Genomic DNA, 27,039 nt, shown 5'->3' with positions numbered 1-27,039 from the left:
TGATTTGATACTTTCCTGGAAATTCTTTCCTTTACAAAAGATGCTTCTCCTAATGAAGATCTGCTATGAACAGCAAGCATTGAAAAATACACAATAAACATAGCTGTATAATGACAATAAAGTGAAACTGTATTTAAATGAAGGAAAATGGAATCCTTGCAGTGGGGTAAACTTTTCATAGTACAAACAGTAAGCACAATGCATTTGTTGGCTATTCACATTATTGCTCTGCTACATGAAGAATGGGCCCTTTTAACATATGTTATAGTTCATGTACGTTAAGCTCCCAAAAAAACCCCAAGATTTCAGAAATATTTGTATTAAGTAGGCTTTAAACACAATATATGAAGATATGCACAGCCAAAAAACTAAAAACTGCCCTGACCAAAGCATACTATCACGTATCCATATTTTTAATGCTTTCTTGTGCAAACAATAAACAGAAAGCTAACCATGTAAACATAGAAAAAAGAAAAAAGCTGGGATGCAATAAGTATTTATCCAGTACATTCAGTAAGCTATTCAGCCAAATCACTAATTTTTGATTTGCACATCTGATAAACAGATGTAAAAATCATCAACACATCTGTAGCTTCTGGTACAATGTTGTAAATGTTTTACATACAAAGACTCCACCTGAAATAATTATAGAAACTTAACTGTGCTCAAATCCCGCTGAAATTAATGGGATTTCAAAAGTTAGTCACAACTAACATAACCCATCAATTTCAATAGGAATTGAGACTTCCGTTCTCTGACCTGGAGCCAAACACTGCAACATTTAAAAACTCAAACTACTGAAGTATTTAACAGATATTTTTCTGACAAGCTTGCATCCTTGTGTACTATTAGATCTAGTAAACAATAAAAACAGTAAAGCTGTTACATGGCATTAGCCACACAGTATATACATACATAATTTCTCTCTCTCTCTCTCATACACACACACACACACACACACACACACACACACACAGTAGGTGCACACATACAAAAAACTGGTCTATTCTGAACCAGGATTAAGAGATTGGGAGCAGGTTTGGAGATCACAAATTCCACTTCCCCCTCAATCCCAGTTCTCTTATTCACAGCAGGATTGACCAGTGTTTCGTGTGTACCAGTCCCCCATGAAATACTAATTTTTTTATGATCCTGAGCAGTATTAACCACTGAACACATGCAAATCCATCACAAATTCTTCTAGTGGAATACTAGCAATCCAATTTCAAGTTTCTTGGGAAGAACATCTTCAGAACAGATGGTACTTCTTCATGGAATAGAGAAATGCGCAAAGGTGAACCAATGTTTGGGTTTCAAGAAATGCTGCTTGTCGCCTTACAGGTGGCTGATTTACGTTCCAGAAAGGAGAAGGAAAAACTCTGATATATACAAGTATGTCGCTGGCAAAATATGCAGAGATTCAGAGAAGCTGCAAGTGCATAGATTAAAGTGATTGCCAATTTTCACAATTTCTATGGGGTTAAAAAAACTTCTCACTTATAGCTATTTTTGGTTTTATGTTTATAGCTATATATGTATGTATATATATACACACAGAAACACACACATACATAGATATATGTATATATAAAGTCTCTGGAAAAATCAGGATACATCAACAACGGAAAAAGGACAGGAAATAAATTACACTAACGTCTGCGTGAAATGACTTCCACAAAATTTGACAAAATGCACTTTGAACATGCCATTACAAAAGAAAAGAATGAAGAAACCACAATATTATGTAGAACCAATGCTATGTCATCACCAGGAGAGCACCAAGCAAGGCACCATTGGAAAAAAGACAATATACTTGGGTAAGTCTCTAAAGTAAAGCAAATGCTAATCTGGTCGGAAAATTGGTGTCTTTGGTAAAAATTCTATAAGAATGACCTGTGTAAAAGAGAGAAAGAAAAAATATATATACATTTAGTGAGTAATTAATGGCACTGTCCATTTTTAAACATCTCAGCAATGTTAATGCAGTTATGTGAGGCACATGTACCCACAGGCATTTTTCAGCACTCTCCCAACTTGCAATTCCCAGTAACTAGTACAGTAGTAGTAATACTACTACTAGTAGTAGTACAGTCGTACCTTTGAAGTCAAACAGAATCTGTTCTGGAAGTCTGTTCGACTACCAAAACATTTGAAAACCAAATCATGGCTTCTGATTGGCTGCAGGAAGATCCTGCAGCCAATCAGAAGCCACGGAAGCCCCATCGGACGTTCGGGTTCCAAAAGAACGTTTGCAAACCAGAACAATCACTTCCAGGTTTGCGGCGTTCAGGAGCCAAAACATCTGAGTTCCAGGGTGTTCAACAACCAAGGTATGACTGTAGTAGTAGTAGTAGTAGTAGTAGTAGTAGTAATAATAATAATAATAATAATAATAACAACACCCCACCCATCTGGCTGGGTTGCAGATGTAGCACGTAACCACCTAGAGCCAGGGTGGTACCTTTTCACACAGTACAATGTTTTTGCTCTTGCAAGAGGTTGTGATGCTGCTATCATTATTAATTATCATAATCATCACCATTAATTAATTAATTAATTAATTAATTAATTTTCTCTCCCGCCCTTTATCTGAGGACCACAGGGCAAATTATAATATGAAGATACAAAAATGCACAGCATAGTAACAAACAAAAATAATAACCCCACCACCTAGCACAGTTTAAAAGGACAGATTGTTTAATAAGCCAAAGGGCCAGGGAGAAGAACGTTTTTGCCTGGCACCTAAATGAAGGCGCTGGGTGAGCCACCCTGGAGAGAGCACTGCACAAGTGGGGAGCCATTCCTAAAAAGCCTGTTTTTGTGTTGCTTCCCTCCGGACCCCTCACAGACGAGGCACACAAAGATTGGTTTGATGTGTGAAAAAACACAAGTTCAAAGCCTCCTTGTGCACGCAGAACTAGTTGCCTTAAATATTTGCATGATGGCTTACAATATACGCACAAGAGTCATTCATGAATTTCTGAAAGAATCAGTTGCTTGGTTCATAAGGTTTTAGCCAAGTAAAATAAACACAGTTATTAATACAAAAATACCGACACAGGCAACTAGTTCTGCGTAATGAGGGTAACTTTGGCCTGTGCTTGTCTAATGGAGCCACAATGCCATAGGGTTTTCTTACTTGGAAAACCTGTTCCAAGTATATCCATGAATACAGAGAACCATCACTTCAAATATTGCTTTGTTTCAAGCAGGAGCAGGGATGTTACATCCTATTCAGTTAATTAATTTTGGTTTACAGTCTTGGGGAAATAGTAGGAACGTAGCTAGATTACTAAAAACATGTTCCCTCAGATATAGATGGTCTCTCTTTTAGACTACCACATTTGTCCCCTAGTTACACATGTGATTGTTTCAACAATTAAAATGAAGCTTTAGCAGGACAAGAGATGATCTCCCCAATGAAAACAAACAGGTAAGGCAGGAGGATCTGTTTATTCCATTTCCCAATTTATTTACCTTCCTAATTGTGACAACACTGATATGCTTACCATGTTGTACAGCAGCAAGTCTCTCATTTTACTCAAATACTTACTACCCTTTGCGGAATTGTGAAAGGTTAATATTCAGCTAGTTCTGAGGGCACATGTGTTTCTATTTGAGAATAACTTATTGTACTATAATGACCCAAGTCTGTAGGCCTCCTAGATTGATCCAGAAGTAGTTGTAAAAAGTTTAAATACAGTGCTGTTGGTCTATCACAGTGGTTCCCAACTGGTGGTCTGTGTAACCCAGTGGTTCCCAACCTTTTTTTCTGGCCATGCCCCACCTAAGCATCTCAAAAATCTTGATATCCCCATGACATATAATTCTTATTATTCAAAAAGTGAATTTCTATTCAAGGGGGGGGGGGAGCCTAAAAGGCCATTAGCTGTTAATAACTCATTTTCGAATTGCCCCTCTTAAAAATCAAACTGCCCCGCTGTGGGGCATGGGCCCCACGTTGGTAACCATGGGTGTAACCCATCCAAGGGGTCTGTGGCACCATTCATATAACAAAAACTACCATAGAGGTATCCAAATTTTCAAAAGTAGGAGGTCCATGGCTTAGCTTTTGAAAAACAGGAGGTCCACAGTACTTAAATAATCGGGAACCACTGCTCTATTGCGTTCCCACCAATAATAAAAGTTGCCTAAAGGGGTATCTGAATTTAAACTGATTTTTAAAAACAATTCTACATTGGGCTTGGAAATTACAATAACAACTTTCAACAATGCCTGAACACCTTGTTTAAAAACACTAATTTTAATTAGGCACATTCTCAACATAAATGTGCTCAGGACTGTGGCCCTCAAATGTGAGTGGATTTTTAAGAGACCAGAAGCATTCAGTAATGAAAATACAAGACTGAATTCTTTATACAGGCCAACCTCAAAAACCTGTGTCAAATTTTCTTTCTTGCCTCCAATTACTGTGAAGTTATCATGAGTCTATGATCATAAATTAACATGTTCACTATAATAGATGATCATAAATTAACATGCTAAGTATAATAGATGTTAAAAAGAAATAGTTAGTTGAATAGAACTACTCTGGAAAAAAGGCATTTTAGGAAGTCTTTTATGTTTTAGGTTAGATATAAGCCTTAGTACTTCCCCTTTTCTTCAGTGCTAACAGAAAAGATGATTTTAAGACAATTTCTAACTATTTAAGCACTGTTTTAAATCAATCTTTTAACATACTGTCTATAATGCATGTATTGTGTTAGAGAATCGACAAGATATATAATTAAAAGGCATGGATGTGTTAGAAATAGCTAAAGCTAGATGTCACTGGGGGTTACTCTTAATTCAATTGTTAACCCCTGCTTGTGTTTTTTTTAAAAATTATAATACTAGCCTATTTTGCAAGGGCTTATTTGTTTTAAAGCAGTTAAGTATCTTATCACATGCCACTTTCCATAGACACAACTGAAAAATTTAAAGAAGCAGCAAAGTCAAATGAAATAAGAAAAACTACAAGGACTGGTTGCTGGGTGGGGTGTGGGGGACAGAAACAAATGCACCCCATGAAAAGTCTTTCAAGAAATCCTCCTCATCTTCTGTATAATCTTTAGAGCTAGAGAATGAGAGCCAAAACCGACACATCACGCTCTTATTATCAGGCCTGACTTTTAAAACATTTGAATGAAGCTAGTAAAAGCTCAAGCTACTTTCAAGACTGCTAAGGTATGGGGGCAGTTAAAATCGACAAAGTCTAAAGGTTTCCTAAGCTCCAACAGCTTAGTTGAAAGGTCTCCTTCCATACACTGAGACTCGATTAGCATTATATAAAACAGTCCACATCTAACTCGCTGCGTAACCAAAGTTGCAGTTATTCTTTTTATACAGCCTCTGAAAATTTCACACCCCATCAACACACGTTCAAGCTATTTTATCTTGGCAATTAATTTATTATTTTTCCCCCAGAACACAGTGAAGCCTTGTTTTCAGGTCATTCATAACTTTATAAATCAGCCCTGTGCATGAAACCATACATCTGTGAACCGTAGAAAATCCTTGCCACTCAGGCGATTAAGCTCCTGACACCTTTGCTGATTAATAATCATGGAAAGAATAAGATCAGAAGCAAAATAAATGATCATTTAATAGAGAAATGCACAAAACAGCCCTTTAACTTACATATTCCATCATGTTATTCGATTCACATTTCCTTTTGCTTAGCCTCCAATGCAAGCACAGCTAGACAACAGGGAGAAAAAGGGAGAAGAAAAATGAGCTGTGTTTTATCGCCGGCACAGAGACTAGTCCATTTGTCCAGCTTTCATATTTCGCGTTCAACAAAAGCATCTGTTTCCATACTGTGCAATTCAGGCCCCAGCAGTACGAAACTGCTCCCTGCGGCACTCACCTTGTGGTATAACCTATTGTTTTCCCATTCTAATAACTTCTCAATCGATCTTCGTGTCTGGAAGACAAATGAGAAAGAATTTTACTCTTGAGCAGCTTTGGAAAAAAGTTTGTTTTGCAGCTGCCTTTGTGTGGAAAAGGTAGCTGGGGTGGAGGAGAAATGTGGTAAAGGACAGCAACTTAAGTACAGGGTGGTCTGCCGTACTGCTAATTTTCTGGTATTAATTATAGCTAGGATAAAGAGGTGTGTGTTTTAAAAAATGGTTTCAGCGACCAAATAAAAAAAAACCACTAAAAATATTTAAATGACTGGAAAATGTATTTATCTACAAAGATGTACATTAATAAAATGTTTTTTTAAAAACTCGAAAGTGCTTTATTCACTAACACTGTTAAGTGAGTCAATTTAGATCCACTGAAGCTAATGGAACCAAGCTACCTCATAATTCAAGTAACTTGAAACCAATTGGCTGCAGATCAAGCATGGGATAGTTTCCACATTCTGTGCGTGGACGTTATGATAACTATCATTCATACAAAATGCCGTGCTGTTGACTAATTTCACACACTGGAGCTCTAAAATGTTAATTTATGGTTTCTCATTTATGCACAAATTGTTCCAGAATATGTGGAAATCTGCACATTGATAAGTCCCTTGAATTTAAGTTCTCCAGCTTTAAGAGAACTATTTAAATCCCCTTGCACTATAAATCTGCTACTCTGAAGATGCAGTTGGTATTCTGATTTAGAAATACGTCCTGCTGCTGTTTATGGTAACTTGACTGCTGTATCATCGACTGCTCAGTAGTAAAATGGGATTTACTAGTCCTTATGAATAGGGAGGATAAATCACAACACCAGGTGTTGAGATGAGACCAGAATTGCAGGTGCAGAGGCATGGATCACTGAGCCTTGTGGCAAATTCAACTTCATACAGCTGCAGCTTCCTTACAAGGCAAAGAGAAGTTGGGGAGGGGGAAAGGGGGGGCTGAGAAGCATCTTGCACTTCAACTACTGCTAAACAAGAGGTGCTACAAAATGCACACTGGTGCAGCAAGTGAACAAGCATGTTTTGTTTTTTTAAGAACTACTTAAAAGCATTCATCATCAAACCTACTGAATATACACGAAAGGCAAAAAAATACATATAGTGGTTTCTTTTCATTTATAACAATCACAAGAGCATAAACCTGAACTCTGGCTACTTGAAAGAATCAACTTTGTTAGGCATGAATAATTATTAGGATTTTATTTTTTTTACCTTTTCATTATATTTCGAAAATAGAAGGGATTCCCAAGAACCCTGGGACACATTTTAATAGCAAGGACAAAGTCATTACATTGTTTTTTAAAGTTCTGTTCCTTTTGGCCAATACTTTTTATTTTATTTTATTAAAGACAGTGCCTGCCCTCTAACAATGATCAGCAGACCTCACTTGTTTCTTTGTCAAGATAGCCTTTTAGAGTCTGCTCTCCTTTTAAATGAAAATAGGGCAGCAGTTATGGTCACACTTTTGTTAATTTAGTTGCCAGTCAGCTCCAAATCAAAAGAAAATAAGGCTGCAGAGTGTAATTAACATTCAGTTCAGTCGTTTTGTCCCTTGTCTAGCCCCCGAAGCTTTGTTAAAATTGCCATCTGAATGCTGAAGGCTGTAGGGAAATCGATTTGATTCTAATCGCACCATGAAAAGAACATGATCTAACTGCTTTCAGCCCTCCGTAAATCTGTACTAGGTCTTTAGCACAATGCAACTTCCAATTTAAAAAGCACTGAATGTCTCGTCAATGACTTTGTGAAGAAAAAAGAACAAGGAGCAGACATAAAAATTCCAATAGTTGTTTAAGCATTAAAGCTCATTTGCATCACAGCAAACCTGAAAAGGGCTGACCTCTCAAACCGCCTCTCAGGTCTATGAAGTTGTAGCCTTGACAAGCTCACATTGACAGAGCTCATTGACTCTGAAAGGCTACTCTATCAATGGTGAAAAATGGCAATAGGTTCTACTCCGAGCAGGCATCTGCCTGCCCACCCGCTGCTAAACCAATGGCAAAACCGATTCAAAAATGTGAAGCTACCTTGTAATCTTCCTTGCTAGAACCTTTTAAATAATAGATTAAGACTGCTGTACAATTTAAATTTCACTGCCTGCACGGAGGGGAAGGAGAAAAGACAGAAAAGAAACCAGCTTCCCAAATACTAGGAGAGTTAAAACACTTTGCACCCTAGAAAGGAAAGTGAATACAAAAACTTAATGCAACACTATGAAGAGACATCTTTTACTGAAACAAAATTTAACATTCAACTATTGTTACTCTTATTGAGGGAATGAAGGACTTAACTATGAAGTTAGAAAGGGCACTGAATTTGAAGGAAATGTATTAGTCAGCTTAAAACAAATTATTAGCAGTTAGTATTAAGCAGGCAACACACATGTAGAAGACAAATTGTGCACCACTCGTATGTAAGTTTTAACACACTCTATTGCCAAAGCCTAAGTGTAGGTAACACTGTTGTATACCTCAAGCATGTAATATTTTTCTCTATAAATACTAATTTTGTAAATTATTATTTGTACGTCGTCACATGTACCAACGGCTTGCAACGTTTATAAAATCACTCAACAATACCCAACCCCGTCAGCCATACAAAAGTTGAATGAAAGTTTAAATGAAACATTAGCAAGTACCTCTCAGCCGGGGAAGAAAAAGTGAATTAGAGCGTTGCACAATTCTCGACACCAAGTTACCATTTCCCCTACTTGACAGGTGAAGGGGGGAGGGGGAGACTTGCACGTGCAGCTTAATTAATCACTGCACTTGACATCTCAATGATTTACAGTGAGGAGCAGGTGAAGACATTCAAAACTCAAAAGGGACTCTTGATTTGAGTAACTTTCCCAGCTGACGGGGATGACAACCCTGTAGATTCTCCATCAATGGCATACTAGAGAGCACAATATTTGCTAACAACGATGCAAAAGTTAAGTGGAAGAAAGTTTACTAGGAAAATTTAAAAACTAAACATGGCAGTTGTTTCTTCTTTCAACATCACAGTTAACCATTAAATTTATTTTTAGTTAAAAACCATTCTTTTTGTGAAACTATACACAGTTATTTATGTAAGCTGCATCAAACAGGGTTTGATACAGGAACTACAGAGAGACATGATACACTTGTACGTGATATACTTGTAGCTTTATCCTATGCATGCTTGCTAAAGGAGTCTTACTGAGTTCAGTGAAACTAACTCCTAAGCATGCATGCACAGATTTGCAGCCTTTTCTACCTATTTTCTACTGAGTAAAAAGCTAAACAAGTCTAATGTAACAATGAAGTATTTTCCCTCTCTAGATTAAAAATTTACAATTTAAATTAAATCATTTAAAATTCCAGATTGAATGTATTCCTTATACTAAATCTAACACTTTTCCTTCAGCAGTCACCTGCATCATATGAAAATCCTATGTCTCCCTGCCAGTAAATGCAAAGCAACAGTTTTCAGATTTGGTGCAACCCATTCTAAAGCACAAAGTGGGCATTAACTTAAGTACTTCAATTGCTAAAGAGCTCAAGCACATAATACATTAGTCTTTAAGATCAATGTGTAATGAAACTTTAGAGTGTGCCAAAAACTATTTTTTTAATTGTTCCAGCTTTATTTTGTAATTGCATATAGATGAGACTAGCTGCTAGGATTTAAATACAGTGGTACAGAGGGATGCGTGTGGTGCTGCGGTCTAAACCACAGAGCCTAGGGCTTGCCGATCAGAAGGTTGGCGGTTCGAATCCCCACGACGGGGTGAGCTCCTGTTGTTCAGTCCCAGCTCCTGCCCACCTAGCAGTTCGAAAGCACATCAAAGTACAAGTAGATAAATAGGTACCGCTCCAGCGGAAAGGTAAATGACGTTTCCGTGTGCTGCTATGGTTCGCCAGAAGCGGTTTAGTCATGTTGGCCACATGACCCGGAAGCTGTCGGCGGACAAACGCCAGCTCCCTATAGAGTGAGATGTGTGCGCAACCCCAGAGTCGTCCATGACTTGACCTAATGATCAGGGGTACCTTTACCTTTACTTTGTTTAAGAACAGCTTACTTTATGAACAAATTGGATTAAGAATGCTGCAAACCCAGAAGTAGGTGTTTTGGTTTGCCTTGGAATAAGGACATGTTCACTTCCTGTTGAGTGTGTTCCAGGACTTCCGGAACTGATTAAGTTCGTAAACCAAGGTACTACTGTACTAGGAACTGTGAAAAGCCTTCATCCCAGGTTTGTGCATGAGGAAAATCTGTGGACATCATGTCAATGTTGAGTGGCAGGGTGTCAACAGAATTTAGAAATCTGGTGTTTGGTGGCTAGTTATATATGCAACTTTTCAATGTTCATTAACTTGTTAGAATTCCTACCCACCCTTCACCATAAATCCCAGGACAGGTTACAGAAATTATAAAATATTCAACTCAATTAAATTACAGTCATGGTAGATCCTAGGATTATCCAAGTGGGCAACGATATGTCTAAGCAACTTAGAAAAATTAACAAAAGCCTCTGATGGAAATTACAGTACCATTACCTCAGTTCAACAGTTACATGAAGACGCACTAATACAAAATTGATAAAATCTTTATATTCACATTTAACAGTTGAATTTTCCACAGTGACCAGTGTTAGTTTTCTATGTACCTTCAGCCACTAGAGAAGTTGAAACCACTGTATTAAGCAAGCCCAGGAAAGTAACATTAACATTTAAAATTAACATTTTAAAAAAATTGTAAAGCAGAATAAGGCACAGAGGAAAGAAGTCTTGAACTTGGAAGCTGAGGTTATATGATAACCCATGTGGCAATGAGTATGATCAAACTTACTCTTTTACTGAGGCAAATCACTGGCCACATACTACAACCTAAAGTACAGCAGCAACAAAGGCAGCCACAAAGCAGCCATCGGACATTGACTGGAAGATTCTTCTTAAGACAGCTATTCACTCTGCTGATGCTGGCTTTAAACTCCTCAGGTGCGACCTGCAAGAAAGAACCATGAAGCATTGTGATAAATCTAATGTCTGATTTGCATTAACAAATCCTTTTCTCTGTTTTAAAAGTATTCATTTCACGGATACTTACTTTTCCTGTTAAGGACGAAGGAAATTCTGCTTCAAATTTGTTGCTCAGTCCAAACCTGCAGACAGAAAATGAACATATTCTTTAACTCTACATGTATGGCATGCTGTACAGGGTAATTTTGGTAAGAAAAATAAAGACAGGGAACTCCATTGCATAACCATAAGCTCTCAAGTGTTGGAGGGAATATATTTTGTCTCCTTTAACACTATGTATTTACTGTGGCAAGTGCTATAACTGCTACACCAAACACTACTGATGCATAAAGTTGTGAAGCAAGTCTCACTGAAATGTCAATAATCTATTTAGAAAGTGCACTACCAGCTCAAAGTAGCTTATGCTTTAAAAAGCTATGTTTGCATGACATAAATATAGCTAAAAAAACTGAGAGCAAAGATTCCAGAAGAAAGGACAAAACTTAGAGACCATGAACACATTCTTGTGCGTTTCCAAATTGCTATGGATCTACTACACCAGTGATGGCGAACCTTTTAGAGACCAAGTGCTCAAACTGCAACCCAAAGCCCACTTATTTATCGCAAAGTGCCAACATGGCAATTTAACCTGTATATCTCATTTTTTCTGTGTATTTCACGTTTCTTCTTTATAACTGCTGTTGTAATAAATAATCCTTCATGTAAGTTATTGCATTACATTCTTCATTAAATTATCATTCCATTGACATATAATTTTATGGTATAACTCAGTGCTTTTTTTTCTTTAAAAAATGTTTAGGGGTACTCTCATTTTGACTCAAGAAAATCACCACCGGGGGGGGGGGGGGGAAATACAGTTCAAATTAGGAAAAATAAATACAGTGGTACCTCAGTTTTCAAAGAGCTTAGTTCTCAAACTACTTGGAAGCTACAGCCCTGCTGGGGTGACGGCGCACGTGCCCACAGAGAGAGCTCTGAGTGCCCTCTCTGGGATGCGTGCCATAGGTTCGCCACCACTGTACTACACAATCCACAGCATTATTGACTTTTTATCCTGCACAGTCTGCTGGACTCATCTTAGTTTGTTGATTGGGTTTAACACATTCCCTCATTCATTTAAAACAAAATTTATCTACTAAAAGCAAGTGCAACTGAAAGGATACCCGCATGCATTCTGACATTCAGGAATAACCCCTTATTGGACCGAGTAGAAGAGACAACCTTCTGCAATCCCATTATTCAGCTGACTGCATCTTTCTGTTGTTGGATTTGTCTGTATAGGAGTCTCCCCACTTACAAGGGGGTTACATTTCTGGGTACTGCTAGTATACATGAAATCGTGTATCATGGAGAACACCATCTAACAAGTCTGTAAACACCGTCTAAACTTCACCAAGCTCCACCAAAAATCCACTAAACTCCACCACAATCACTCCCTCCAAACCTCCTTTCTCAAACTCAAACTCTCCACAGGCCTTAAAAGGTCGGTTCAAAGACTCATGGGATCACAGTTGCAAAGGCTCCTGTAACTGCTAGTTGTTTTCCTGCTCTTTTTGGTCCTTCTCTCTCTCTCTCTCTCTCTCTCGCCATTTTTGCCCTTTTGCAATTTAAATCAGTTTATTTCCCATCACCGTGCACATACATGGTTGTGCACAACCCAAACACATCTACGTGGGAAACCTCAATAAATATGCTGTCCTCTACAAAACTGGTGGGAAAGTTGAGGTTATTCATGCATGGCCATTCTCAGTGCCATACTATGTGAGAATGGCACTGCAACATTGTTAAGGAAAACTAGTTAGGCATGCATATGGCTGGCATCTGCCAGGGAACTACAGACAACTGAAATTCCCCAATATGTGCCCACTACCACCTGGGTTTTTATGGACAGGCTTTGCTTCAAACAGGGAATCCCAGGACCACTCCAAGTTGCACTAGCTGCCAATTATTTTCCAGCTCAATTCAAGGTGCAGACCATCACCTTTAAAGCCTTGAAAAGTCTGGGACACTACACCTGCAAGAATGCTTCCCCCCACACTTGCCAACATAGGCAGGGAAGGCCTGCTGCATAATATCAATAGCAAACTCAGGCGATTCAGTGACAAAAGGCTTAAGAGCCAAACTAGTGTCACTGCAAAATAAGAGGGATACATCAGCAAATAAAAAACAAATAAAAATCCAAAACGAAAACCACCAACAGACCAACAAGTATGCTATGGCTTCCAGAATGTTGTGTCAGAAAATAAAACTGGAAAAGTGTGTGCATGTGTACACGAATGTGAGTGAAATAAGATAGTGAGAGAATTGGCCCATGCAAGCCCCTTAGAGATTATAGTATCTTGAAGGCTTAGTAATGCAAAACTATGGCTGACACCCTGAGCACTCTTGTTAGGGGATGAGGATGCACTGCAGCATTGTGTTGCAGGTCCTATTTGATCTACCTGTTGAGTAACTACATTAAGTGGCAACTTTTCCATGAACACTCAAAGTCTTTTCAACACTTTCCCCCAAGAAACTCTACTTGCATTCCTCTTGTCTTCAGTTTTAGGGGCAAGCTAAAGCGTTATAGTTCTGATTAAGCAACCAAGCCAATTTTCTTACCATTTCTATTGCTATCTTTGTTGGTCTCTAAGGTGCTACTGGAAGGAATTTTTATTTATTTATTTATTGTATTTTAGTTATTGTACTTTGCATTGTTTTTATTGTTGACTGCGATATTTGATATTTTATTGCAGCCACCTTGACAAAAATAATAAAGGACTGGCAATATATTTAAGTATAAATAATGGTGTCTATCGCCAGACATGGTGCCACAGAGTGTAAACATGTCTACCACATAAACTGTGAAGTGACCCACTGTGGAATATGTAGTGTAATGAAAGACAAGAAACTGGGATCTCAACTTGCAGGTATACTGAGAATCTTGCAACCCTCGCTTCCAAGCCAGAGTGCCGTAACAGTGTAAATTTGCAGCTGGGTTAGAAAGCAGTTTACAAGTTCTTTAGTATATGTGCACCTCAAAAAGGTGTACAGAGAGCCATTGGAACTCTCCCATAAGAATTTAGACACTTTTGAAAAGTATCGAATGAGTATACAAAGCGGACCAATTCTTAGGACACTTGTTTAAGAAATGAAAAAAAAGAAAGGCAGCTACTGTATGTGTATGAATGTTTGACAGATGCAAAGTTACATCAAATAAGCTATACACTTCAATCATATTCTAGTTATTAATCAGATTTATAAACAGAAGATCTAAAGTGTAAGCCAAGGAACTTCAGCAGAATCTCTGGAAGTAATCATGTCATCCTTAACCATAAGTGACTCTGCAAGGTCAAGCGGCTGCATTTGAAATATCTTAAGCTCTTAGGGCATGTGTTATTCTCTCATCTTGACCTCTTTCTTTCTAGTAGTCAAAAAAGTCTGACCTTTTGCTCCCAAGAACACAATTAACTGTGGAGAAGAGATTACACCATAAAAAAAGAATCATAATGAACCATGATGGCCTGATAATTAGCCACTAATAACTCCCATGCAGAGAATAAGAACATAGGAACTGGGATAAGTGCTCTACAAAGTGTTAAAATATGTGCAAGACTTCAGGAATTGGTCCTGTGGTTGTCCTACCACATCTAATTTTCGCCCTAAAGTCACTGGAATAACTAGTGGTCCAGACATACTGGGGACCAAAATCAATTTCACACTGGGAGAAGTGAGGTTCAAAGTTTTGTATACTTTATCTATAGGCACTTGGGCCTCGCCCTCTCGCTGACAGGGAAATCAAAAACTTCCACAACACAGAGAAACCTGAAGCCAAATACATTCCGAACACTACAATAGCCTTAAAAACAGAATGTTTACTTTTCTCTCTTGAAATATAGGAAAGAAGTCTGCCCAGCTGAATGAATAAAACCCACTGATTTTTTTCCCTATTTTAATAAAGTGTTGTTTTAAAAATATGGCTCAATATGAAATATGAATTTAAAACAAACAAGTTAAAATCTATACTTCCCTTCAGTGTGAGTTTATCAAAAAGATATATATATATATATATATATATATATATATATATATATATATATATATATATATATATATATATGATTTCTTATTACATTTGTTGTTGTGGCAAATTATGAAATTTATGATTAGCATGGAAATTTATTTACATGTTATGGAAAAATACTGCTTTTGCTTCTAGGTTTGGTATGCTTGCGCCAAAAAACAACACACTTAACTCTCTATTGTCTATTTGTTCAAATAAGTGATATTGCATAGTGTCCATAACCATGCAGAAACCCAAACAATTTGATAGTTGTATCTCTTTCACTAAGTCTTTATGCTCCTAGGTATTCTGCATATAAGCATTACTTAGCTGCAGATCAGTATGTTTTAATTATGACAGCAACCAATTAGGCACATTTATTCAGCAAATGCCCAATTTAAAAGACAGGAAATCTGATTTAAATCAATCCATCCTCACAGCTAGCACTCCCAATAAAAACAAGTAAAGACAGATAAGAAGCAAGTTTCCTGTTCTCATACTTTAACAAATTTCAATTTGTAGAAAGAGGCACATTTGCCAGCAGCCAAGGAGTATCTATGCTTGCAGAATGCTCACTCACATACACAAAGTACCCTTCCTATTCACTCCAAGGTCTTTTCTATTATGTCCAGCATTCCAAAGCTCTCTTGCATAGACAAGTTGCATTTATCCAGCAACTTTTAAAAAATGCTACAATTGAGGGCAGTGACAGCACACAATACATGCTACCTCACTAGTATCGCATCTGAGGCTGCCCTATTTTAAAAACATTTATTCTCTACCGCAGCAGCTTTAGAGGATCAACACAAAGTTCCCTTTGAAGGAAAATCAGGGATGCATGACTCAGAGGTCCGCACTTCTACATGTGCTGCCATTTCAACAACAAACTTGTCAAGATGAAACCTTCATAGCTATTATCACTCAGTACACACAAGTGCTATATTACCACCTTTTGAAGAATTCATAGTTATTGCCTCATGTGAATTATTCATGCCTTGAGGCAGAAAAATAAGGGGATGGGTCCAGAATAATAACAATAACAATAAAATTTTATTATTTATACCCTGCCCATCAGGCTGGGTTTCCGCAGCCACGCTGGGCAGCTTACAGCATATGTAAAACACAGTAAAATATCAAACATTTAAAACTTTACAATACAGGGCTGCCTTAAGATGTCTTCTAAAGGTTACTTGGTTCTTTATCTCCTTGACATCTGGAGGGAAGGCGTTCCACAGGAAGGGAGCTGTAATAAGGCTGTAAACCTATACCTGCTTAACTGAGAGTAAGCCCCACTGAACTCAATGGGACTTACTTCTGAGAAGACATGCCTATATTGCTCTATAAGTTAGTTACACTTAGGTCATATAGAAATCAATGTGAAAAGTCAGCTATGAATAATTCACGTCCCACTGATTTCACTCATTGATTTCCCAAGTGCAACTAACTTTACCATAGTTGTTCTGTAAAAAAAAATTTAAAAAAATCACACGTTCCAGGAAATGAGTCCACTCTAGTATATTTGATAAAAAGAAGAAAAATAACAGTAACAATAACAATAATTTATTATTTCTACCCCGCCCATCTGGCTGGGTTTCCCCAGCCCCTCGGGGCGGCTTCCAACAGGAGGTTAAAAATACATTAAAACATCAGTCATTAAAAACTTCCCTAAACAGGGCAAATTCCTCCTCCTTCCCACACAAACCCTCTAGAATAGGCGGTCCAACTTTTCATACAAAATGGGCCACAAGAGTACTTAGACATGGAACCCGTAAGCCACATGCCACCTTGTCATGCAGAGGGAATGGGAGGGAGTCCAAAATTTGACACAACCCAGTCCAGCCCTCACACTGCCATCCCAAAACTGGCTAAGCAAGGCGCTGGGCTTTGGAAAGGAGGCAAAAGGTGCTGCCAGGGTCCTGGAGCCCTCCCACCTCCTTCCTAAAGCTGGGAAAGCACTAACTATGCTTTGGGAAGGAGGCAAGAGACCTTGTCAGAGCCCTCATGCCTCCTTCCTAAAGCCCAGCATTTCACTTACCCAGCTTTGGGAAGACAGCACAATAAATGGTAGGGGTGTCAAATATTTCCAGAGGCAGCCAAAAAAGGTCCTGAATGGCACATGCGGCCCTCGGGCCGCGCACTGGGACACCCTAGAATCACTTCTAGTAGAAAGACATTTTCAGTTCTTTTCATAACAGAGGTGAAGGTCATATGCCTGTGGTGAGTGAAGCAACAGGTGTGACTTTTACTGTTGTACAGCAAGCTATGCTCCACCTTCACAAAAATAAGAGGTTTCTACACCCAAACTCCACACACTTTTCTTTATCTTCCATCCGAGCAAGCAAGAAATATGAGCACAATTCAGGGAAACATTCCAGCCAGGCAAAAGCCCTTGAGGAAGGCATGGAACAAGGGGTGTGTGGCCTGGAAGAGTCCATGGAGGTTACCCTTCTCTGTATTGCAGAATGAGTCTTGCAAACCCTCTAAGATTAACAAAAGGAATTCTATATTGAAAAACCATCTGTATTCGGCTCCTGAGCCAACACCAGTCCTCATAAATAGTGTTCATGTGATCACTGGAAACAAGTTGAGTCTCTTCAGAAGACACTCCTCCAGAAAAATTTCAAGCATGATAGCGTTGGGAAGAAAGTCAGGCAAATGAACTATAAGGGCTGCTTGCAACAATACAGCTGTTAGCAGCAACACCAATGCAAGCTAATCTCTTGACAAAAAGGCAAAACATCTCACACCACCCTCAAACAGAATACCAGCAAAAAAGAAAGAAAGAAAGCATGCCACCCCAACCCCCCCAACAAGCAATTAAAATTGGGAGGGGTGGGAAGCCCTTGGCAGGCACAAAGGGGTCCTGCTGCCCAAAGACAGCATCTCAGATATAGAATCATACAACTGCAATAGCTGGAAGGAACCGAAAGGGTCATCAACCCCATGCAATGCAAGAATCTCAACAAAAGTATCCATGACAGATCCAACCTCTGCTTAAAAACCTCCAAGGATATTCCACCACCTTCCATTCAACAGTCAAACAGCTCTGTCAGAAGGTTCCTTCTGATGTTTAGTCGGAATCTACTTCCTTGTATCTTGAAGTCATTGGTTTGGGTCTTACAATCTGGAGGAGAAAACAAACTTGCACCATCTTCAATGTGACAGCCCTTGAAATATCCATTCTTAAAGAATTAGCCCTGAGTGCTCACTAGAAGGACAGATCCTGAAGTTGAGGCTCCAGGACTTTGGCCACCTCATGAGAAGAGAAGACTCCCTAGAAAAGACCCTGATGTTGGGAAAGATGGAGGGCACAAGGAGAAGGGGACGACAGAGGATGAGATGGTTGGACAGTGTTCTCGAAGCTACTAACATGAGTTTGGCCAAACTGCGAGAGGCAGTGAAGGATAGGCGTGCCTGGCGTGCTCTGGTCCATGGGGTCACGAAGAGTCGGACACGACTGAACAACAACAACAACAACAACAACATCCTATCTCCTCTCAGACTCTTTTCCAGGCTTAACTTACACAACTTCCTCAACCATTGCTCATAAGGCTTGTTTTCTAGACCAGTGATCACTTTGATTGACTTCCTTTGCACATGTTCCAGCCTGCCAATATCCTTCTTAAATTGTGGTGCCCAGAAAAGGACATAGGGGTCTGACTAAGGCAGGGTCTGACAAAGGCAGGAAAAAACGGTACTATTACTTCCCTTGATCTGGCCACTATACTTCTGTTGATGCTTATTCGCGTTATAAACTTATCCATGTTGCAATTTTCACTGAATGTCTTGTGGAAGTGATCCTACAAACAAAAGTCTGTTTGAAAACAGTGTTGAAACATACTCAATTTTAGCCAAGTTGATAAAAGATCCAAGTCTCAGTGCTGATTTAACACTAGAATTAACTATAAATCCTGAAACAATGCATGATACTACGAGTTATCAGTGTTTTAAATGATATGACAGATGTGTTCAGTAAACTCATGTCTGAAAAGAACTGTGATCTAAAACTAAGTCATAAAATGTACTATATTATAAAATATTGATGCTTCGGAAGGAAATTATTAGTGCAGATGGAAGTGGGGGTTTCTGTCAGTAATGATCAGTCTACAGCAAACCTTATGGTGGCGCTTCCAGGTATCAGCAACCAGCTAATCATCAATGCTTCCAAAGATTTCAAACCATGAGGCAAAGGAAAACAGGTTACCTGATGTCATTGTGACATGAGGTAAATGACAGGCAGTTGGTCCCATCAACCTCTCAAAGTTCACCCACAGAGAGGGGAAAGAGATAAGGAGCTGACCCACTGGCCAAGTCCTGCTCTTCCCTCCACATTAAAGTGTTGTTGTTATGAAATCTTTATTAGAATAACTATGAAAGATATACCGGTAGCTCTAAAAAAGAAAACTATCCTGTCCTAAGTATAGAAATATTAAACAGATTCAAAGTTATGATACAATAAACATAAAAATTCAGGCTGTAAATGAATGTTATATAAATATTAAATGCATGTTTTACAAAAACATTCAGCCTGATTTAAAATAAAATATGCTAGTTATTCCTTTTAAATTGTATAATTACCCAACACTTATTATGTTTGTCAATTAGGTCATCTGAGCAACATTCCATACCTTAATTAACCATTTTCTAATCTAATCAAATTGGTCTACTGGAATGGCTAGGAAAAACAAAGAGTACTGTATTGTTGAAAGCTAACAGATTTTTTGTAGCATAAACTTTTGTGGATTACAGTTCACATCATCGATGAAGTGAACATCAGAAGAAATAACACAATCTTCTTAGCTTGCCTATGCTATTTTCACACCTGTGCTGGAAGAGAAAGTGTTCTGCTTACTGATCAAGCTTTCCCCTTCCACTACCGCTGTTAAATTAGCAGGTTTGGGTTATTGCTATTACAGCTGTTTTGAATGGTCACTTTGAACAGTGGGGTCAAATGACCATTAAATGGTCCTCTAAATCCATATATCTTTCTGTAAACTGCTTTGAGGGTTTGTTTGTTTTTTACAATCAAGCAGTGTATAAATTTCATGAAATAAATCTCTCTGGCAACTTGAGGACTTCATTCATCTGCTGAAGTAGGCTCTCGTCTATGAAACTTCTATGCCACAATCTGCTAATGCTATAGGCCAGGCATGGACAACCTGCACCTCCTGGCCAAATTTCAAAAGCTCTCTGCAAGCTACCTGTTTGGACGTCTGCCCCATACCCCACAATCCACTAAGCCAGTGGTTCCCAATTAGCTAAGTACTGCAGACACCCTGTTTTTCAAAAGACAAGCCATGATACCTCTGTGGTAGTTTGTGCTTTGTGAATGGTGCCACCATACCCTGCAACAAGACCCAGTGCAAAACCCAGGTCGTGCAAGAGCATAGAAGGTGTGACAGAAGCAGAAAGAGGAAATGGGGAGCCCTGCCTACTAGCAGCATGCAGCTGACAGATTACCCTCAAGGGAATACAGTGACAGATTACCCCCTCAAAGTTTTCAGTGCTAAAATACTTTTGTGCATGTTTGCTGTAATCAGGAAAAGACTAGCATAGTTACTTCTCTGGAATTTCCTAAACAGTACGCTTTTATACTGGGTCTCCTAGGCATGCAGATTATTGGGCACTGTATACAGAAGCTAAAACAGAATCAGCAGTACAGCTCCAGAAGTGTATTATCAGCTGGTGTAGATCATGCAGGAAGATATTCCCAAAGGCCAGAATCCCTCCTGAGACAAAAGCTGTATTCTATAACAACAGCAACCTCCAAAACAAGCCACCTTAGAGAAATTCAAACAATACAGCATTGGATTGTTTATTATTGTTGTACTCAATGCACTTTGTAAACTCTCTGCTAGGGATCAGATCATTTCTATGTTCTAAAGACGGCCAAGCACAGTCCTGAGACTACATAAACGTTAATATTAACATTTAACGTCTTTTTTTTTAATAAAAAAAATCCCTACCATAAAATGACAGAGTATATTTATTTAGGTTGCTATTACTTATCATTAAGGTTTTTATATATGGTCTGTTATGCAGACGTTTCAAGGCAATGTACAGTAGGATCATAAAATGCAAACCAAAGATATACAGATACAATTTAAATCAAGTGATCAGCATTCTTCACATTGCTATTATATCTGTTCAGTTATGCGGACACAAATACAGAAACCAAGAAGAAGAAGAAGAGTTTGGATTTGATATCCCGCTTTTCACTACCCGAAGGAGTCTCAAAGCAGCTAACATTCTCCTTTCCCTTCCTCCCCCACAACAAACACTCTGTGAGGTGAGTGGGGCTGAGAGACTCCAGAGAAGTGTGACTAGCCCAAGGTCACCCAGCAGCTGCATGTGGAGGAGCGGAGACACGAACCCGGTTCCCCAGATTACGAGTCTGCTGCTCTTAACCACTACACCACACTGGCTCTCTAAACTATGCAAGCTATGCAAATCCTTGAAGGTGAATTTGCAGACATATATTTAATCACTGAACTGATATAGCCATAGATACTCTAACCTAGCATTATCATACCATACTACACAACTTCCCTAAAGCAAATCCCAATGGCAAACACAAGCTTAGTCTGTAAGCCAGCCTTCACTAACCTGATGAACTACAATTCCCATCGGCTCCAGCTGGAATGGCCATGTTGGTTAGGGCTCATGAGAGTTGTAGTCCAAAAATCTGGAGGTCACCAAGTTGGCAAAGGTTGCTGTAAGCAAATGTGCCTACATGTGACCTCAACTGCAAACTATGGAATAGACCTTTAATGATCAAAAAGACCTTTAATTAGACAGATGACCCCTAAGTGGACTATACTTCTGACTAGAATTCTATTAAAAGAGGATTAGACAATTTCATGGAGGAGAGAGCTATCACTGTCTATTAGCCATGACGGCTAGGCTCTGCCTCCACAGGTGGAAGCAGCAATGTTTCTGAATAACCAGCTGCTGAAACTCACAAGAAGAGAGAATGCTCTTGTGCTCGAATCCTGCTTGGCTTCCCACAGGCATCTGCTCAGACAATGAGAAAACAGGATATTGGACTAGATAGGCCTTTGGCTCTTATGTTCTTATTAGAAATAATTTTTAAATCACTAAACAGTCTTTTAGAGTATCTAGACCAGTAATAGCTAGCAGGGCCAGTGGAATGCAATAAATCCAGGTCTAACTTCAAGGGCCATTCTAGCCTTAATTCATTGTGCAATCTCAATTCCTCATCTGTACAATGTGAATCATAGCATTAAATGTTGTGAGGGTGAGCACAATATCACACTTAATTAAACATGGTATAAAGGTAAAGGGACCCCTGACCATTAGGTCCAGTTGCGGACGACGCTAGGGTCGTGGCGCTCATCTCGCTTTATTGGCCAAAGGAGCCAACGTACAGCTTCCGGGTCATGTGGCCAGCATGACTAGGCCACTTCTGGCAAACCAGAGCAGCGCACAGAAATGCCGTTTAAACATGGTACAGAAGTGATACATAATAGGATCAATAGCAACATGATGTATAATTGATTAATTTAATTTTCATTGTAGCAAGTGTCTCTCTAACAGTAACTGGTTTATGATGAAATCTAAATTTAATACCAATGTGTTAAAAGATACATATTTCAAACTGAAACTAATATCCTTTTAATAGGCATTAAAAAGAAAAAATTGTTTACGTAAGAGCAATAAACTGGGATGAGGGGGAGAATCTGACATTTAAGGTCAGATATTATAAATATAAAATAGGTCATATCCCACCTGAACCAAAGAACTGACAAGCTTTTGCAGGAGATAGTATTCAGGTATCCTGTGTATCACCACAATCATCCACTTAAGCTTGGTGATCTTAAACTTCTCAATAACTACCCAAATTCTACAGCGTATTCAGGATCTCAGGGTCTCCAACAAAACCAGAAGACTATCATGAGGAAAGATAATCCAGACATCAGAAGTTTGATGCCATGAATATTTTGATGAATTTGCCTGCTCCTTTCCTTCTTACCCTGGGGAAACTATAAAGGTTTTAAACCAGTGTCTGAGATCAGTGAAGGACTGGATGTGGATTGACAAATTGAAGCTTAATCCAGACAACACAAAACACAGATCAAGGAATGACAGTTCAGTTTGTTTTGGATGGAGGTTATGCTATCAGGTCTGCAGTTAGGGAGAGCTCCTTGGCCTAGCCTTGATATTGGATGCTGAGATGGCCGCTGTGACTATGAACATATGAAACAGGTGCAACTGGTGCACCAGTCTAGAGACACATGATAGAACATGCCTTAGTTATCGCATAACTGGACTACTGTTGATGCACTTTACATGGGACTGCCTTTGAAGAGCATATGGAAACTTCTGTTGAAACAAAAAACTGTAGCAAGGATTCTGGCTCTAAAGCAATTGGTTCCTTTTGCTCCTCCAGAGGCACTGCCTACCAATTCATATCAGGATCAATTCAAAATGCTGGTCATTACATTAGAAACCCTGAATGGTTTAGGACCAGGATACCTAAGTAACCTTTTTAATTTTGTTTGGACCTTCCAATCTTTTGAGATCAAAGAAAGAGGCCCTTTTGTACATCATGCCTCCATCTATGATACACTTGTTTGACAGAGGTGCATGAGTGAGCCTTCTCAGTGGCTCTGGTGTCCTTCTTGACCTTAATACATTTTTATTCCAGCAGGTATTCTACCTGACTTATTAAAGATTCCTACTAGTTTTTATGGATTGTTTCCTTTTCGCTGTTCTGTCTTCGTTTTGCTTTTCAATTTGATTTTTAGTAGTTTTCCATTTAATCATTAGGATAGAAATTCTCTGAGAGAGATATCGATGCATACATTAATGTCCCAGAATACATAAAGAGAGCCAAAGAGAAAACCATTAAGTTTTGCGATTCTACCCACCACCAACCATAGCTGAAAAGAAAAATCTGTACTATAAATGTATGCGGGCTGCATGATAAAGTATTTTGATCATCATTAAGCAACCAACTAGTATACACACACATTCAGGAATGACAGCATGGGAAATTTCATTTAAATAATTAATTTAAATTAATCATTCTCAAGGTGATTTAAATCAATCCATTTCAAGTAGCAATACTTTTTTGTACTACTGGCTAAATCCCTCAACATCCTGGAAATACTCCATGTCAGGAACACAGGACTGCATACTCAGTGTAATCCTAAACTTGTTTAGTCAGAAGTAAACTTCACTGAGCTCAATGGGGCTCATTCACAGATAGCTATAGAATTTGCATCTCTTATAATATGAAATGAGATTAGTTTAGAAAACAGCAAAGTAAGTGACCCAGATCATATACTGTACAGTACTATAAATGCAATCATAGTGTTCTAGACATGCCTGTCATTTTTGTTAACTGCTGGATCTTAAGGGGAGTTTTTCACATCATAACTACTTGGCAGAAAGCTGAAACATGTTATTATATGTGTAGGTTGAGACTATGACTAATAGAAGCATTAACAACTTACATTCATCTATAGCACAGCTGGTCATGTATAAAAACACACACTTATCCAAATCCCAAGTGTTCTACTTCCTGACATGTCATAATTATTTGGTTTAGTACTTTACATTCTGCTATTAGTCATAATGAATCTCATTAGCTTAGTTTCCCTATTGACCTAATGACGAATTGTGTTTTTATGGAATGCTAGTAAAAAGTGGAGTATGCTCTACATACAAGCAGAGCAATAATGGACCTGAGATCACAACCCTTAGCACTAGGAGATACAATTACCTCTGTGAGTATGCACAGACATTTTGGGATTTCACAAAATGGGGAAGTCTATGTCCAAGCTTGTGACAAGCACAAAATGACATTAAACTTCCCTAGACATACATAATTCTTCGTAACAGACTATTCCACCACAGAGCACCTGAACTTCCAGCCGTACTTCTAGGTCCAGAGAGACAGAAGAGCAAAAAGCATGAATAGGTTGGAAAGCTTAAAGCTGCCTGACCTTCACACAGCTTGATGAACAGGGCTGAAAGTATATAAACAAATGAATGTAAGAATATGGACCAAATTTTAAATGGGTTGACTCAATCTCATTTATCTGCTCTATGTATCTAAATACATGGGGGAGGGGCACAGAAAGAGCTGGAGCTCCTAGCAAATCCTAGATGGAGCACACTGGATCATAGAATCATGCAGTTGGAAGGGACCCTGTGGATCCAACCCCCTGTAATGCAGGACTATGCAGCTGTGGGACCGAACCTGCAACCTTGGCATTATCAGCAACACACTCTAAGCAACTGGGCTATTTGGATTTTTAACTGTTAAAAAATGTGAAGAGAAAAGAGCCTGGATAATAAACATAAACCTCTGAAAGGTGAGTAGAGGAAAGAGCAAGACAGCTGAAAACCCTTATTCTAAGGATATTGTTCATAAGTACTATAACACTTTATATAAAAAAATTAAAAATCCTTCCAGTAGCACCTTAGAGACCAACTAAGTTTGTTCTTGGTATGAGCTTTCGTGTGCATGCACACTTCTTCAGATAATATAACACTTTATATTACTTTATCATGACCTTGGACAATACACCAAAACTATTCTGATGAGGAGCAAAATCAGTCCTGCTTCACATCTGGATCCACTGAGAGGATTGGAGAAGCACAATTCCTTTACCTCTCAGCCTCTCAGTTCATCCTTCCTTCAAGATGACCTACCTTACAAAGCTAAAGAACAAAACAAAGAATATATATATACATACAGAGAGACACATGCCACTGCACAGCAGCTAAGGTAATGTGAGACAGACAGGCCCGAATTCGAATCTTACCTCGGCTTATCTAAGGGCCCTAAAAACAACAGACCCCACCCCATTTGCAGAACGGAGAAAACAGGCCTATGTTACAGGGCTGCTGCAAAAGCTTGCAGAGACGGCATAGCAGCTTATATATACAAAGAGTTGCTGCAACCCTAAGCGGGATGTGTACTTTCAGCAGGGTTTGAAGGCGGAAGGGTTGCAACGAAATTGGACTGCAGAAATCCCCCACGGAAGGTCAGAGGTGTCTGGACAGGAAGGTGCTAGCCAGGAGCCCGGCCAGTTGGGCCCTGCAGAAGCAGCTCCTCTTTTCCTCTTCTCGTCGCCCTCCATCCCTCTTCGCCCACCTCGCTCCCATGTCTCCCTCCCTCTTTCCTCCCTTCCTCCCTTCCTTACACAGTGACATGGCCGGAGCCTCGCACCACCACCGGGTCCGGCGAGTGCTTGAGCAGCTGCTCCTCCAAGGCCCGCTCCTCGTCCTCCTCTTCTTCGTAGATCTCGTCGAAGTCCGCCATGGCCGGGCCAGGCCGGGCCGCGAGGAGCCTCCTGAAGAGCCGCGAGGAGGAGGAGAGGAAGAGGAAGAAGAAGAAGAGGCCGGGAATTAGAGAAGGAGAGAGAGCCAAGAGCAGCAGCAGCAGCCGCTTCTTGGGCCGCCGCCTTCTCCGAAGCTCCGAGCGAAGCGGCCACCAAAGCTTTTCCCTCTCAGGGCCGCCGGGAGGAAGCGCCCGTCATGGCCCCGGGGAGGGGGAAGAGAGAGACGGACAGGAACAACAACAATAACAACATCCGCTCTCCGGCGCCGAGGCAGCCACTGACTGGGAAGCCGAGGGCGCCAAGCCCCGCCCCTTTCCTCGCCGCGCGACGCTCTCGCAGGAGCACGCGCGAGAGCGAGCGCACGCCGGCCTGAGAAAGCGAGGCCGCCGCGGAGGCTCCCGGGTGCCGAAGCGCACGCGCCGCGCTCGCGCTGATGTTTGAATAGAGGTGCAGCCAACGGCGGCCGCGCGGCTGGTAGCTGCTGGCGGGAGGGAGGGAGGGAGGGAGGAAGTCGGCCTCCCGGGCGCCATCTTAGGAGGGGAAGAGGCTTCGCCTGAAGTAGGATCGGTCGGCTTGTTTACTGTGGTCGGCCTCGGCTACGAAGCCTTGGGTGCTAGGGGGAAAGGAGGCCCAGGGGACTCTTTGGAACTTCTCATTGGTCAACAAATAAAACATATGCCTGAGCTGGCTGGCAAGTTAGTCTTAGCCTTGCAGCTGGAGGCCCATTCTTGTGGTGGGTCTCTAGGGTTGACACTTTTGTTC

The 27,039-nt window shown here is 39.8% G+C and overlaps 1 protein-coding gene across 1 annotated transcript; it reads right to left on the bottom strand.

Annotated features, from left to right (window-relative positions):
* On the bottom strand, positions 1 to 26,329 carry CHIC2 (cysteine rich hydrophobic domain 2). The gene is made up of 7 exons (XM_033159930.1): positions 26,318 to 26,329; positions 26,140 to 26,284; positions 10,988 to 11,042; positions 10,730 to 10,885; positions 5,870 to 5,926; positions 5,641 to 5,700; positions 1 to 1,893 (listed from the first exon to the last, which is right to left on the bottom strand). Exons 2-7 carry the CDS (start codon positions 26,256 to 26,258, stop codon positions 1,843 to 1,845), a joined length of 498 nt encoding a protein of 165 aa, XP_033015821.1. The 5' UTR covers positions 26,259 to 26,284; positions 26,318 to 26,329; the 3' UTR covers positions 1 to 1,842.
* Positions 26,330 to 27,039: the final 710 nt, after the last annotated feature.

The sequence above is a fragment of the Lacerta agilis genome, chromosome 9 (genome assembly GCF_009819535.1).
Source record: "Lacerta agilis isolate rLacAgi1 chromosome 9, rLacAgi1.pri, whole genome shotgun sequence".
NCBI lineage: Eukaryota > Metazoa > Chordata > Lepidosauria > Squamata > Lacertidae > Lacerta > Lacerta agilis.
This window is presented reverse-complemented; position numbering and strand designations above follow the sequence as displayed.

Excerpts from the sequence above, each read along its gene's own strand:
- CHIC2 (XM_033159930.1), bottom strand. The coding sequence starts at position 26,258 with ATGGCGGACTTCGACGAGATCTACGAAGAAGAGGAGGACGAGGAGCGG. Across the intron at positions 10,886-10,987 it reads CTTCGTCCTTAACAGGAAAA|GTCGCACCTGAGGAGTTTAA; the intron begins GTAAGTATCCGT and ends TCTTTCTTGCAG. Across the intron at positions 5,701-5,869 it reads ACAATAGGTTATACCACAAG|CTGTGCTTGCATTGGAGGCT; the intron begins GTGAGTGCCGCA and ends CCTGTTGTCTAG.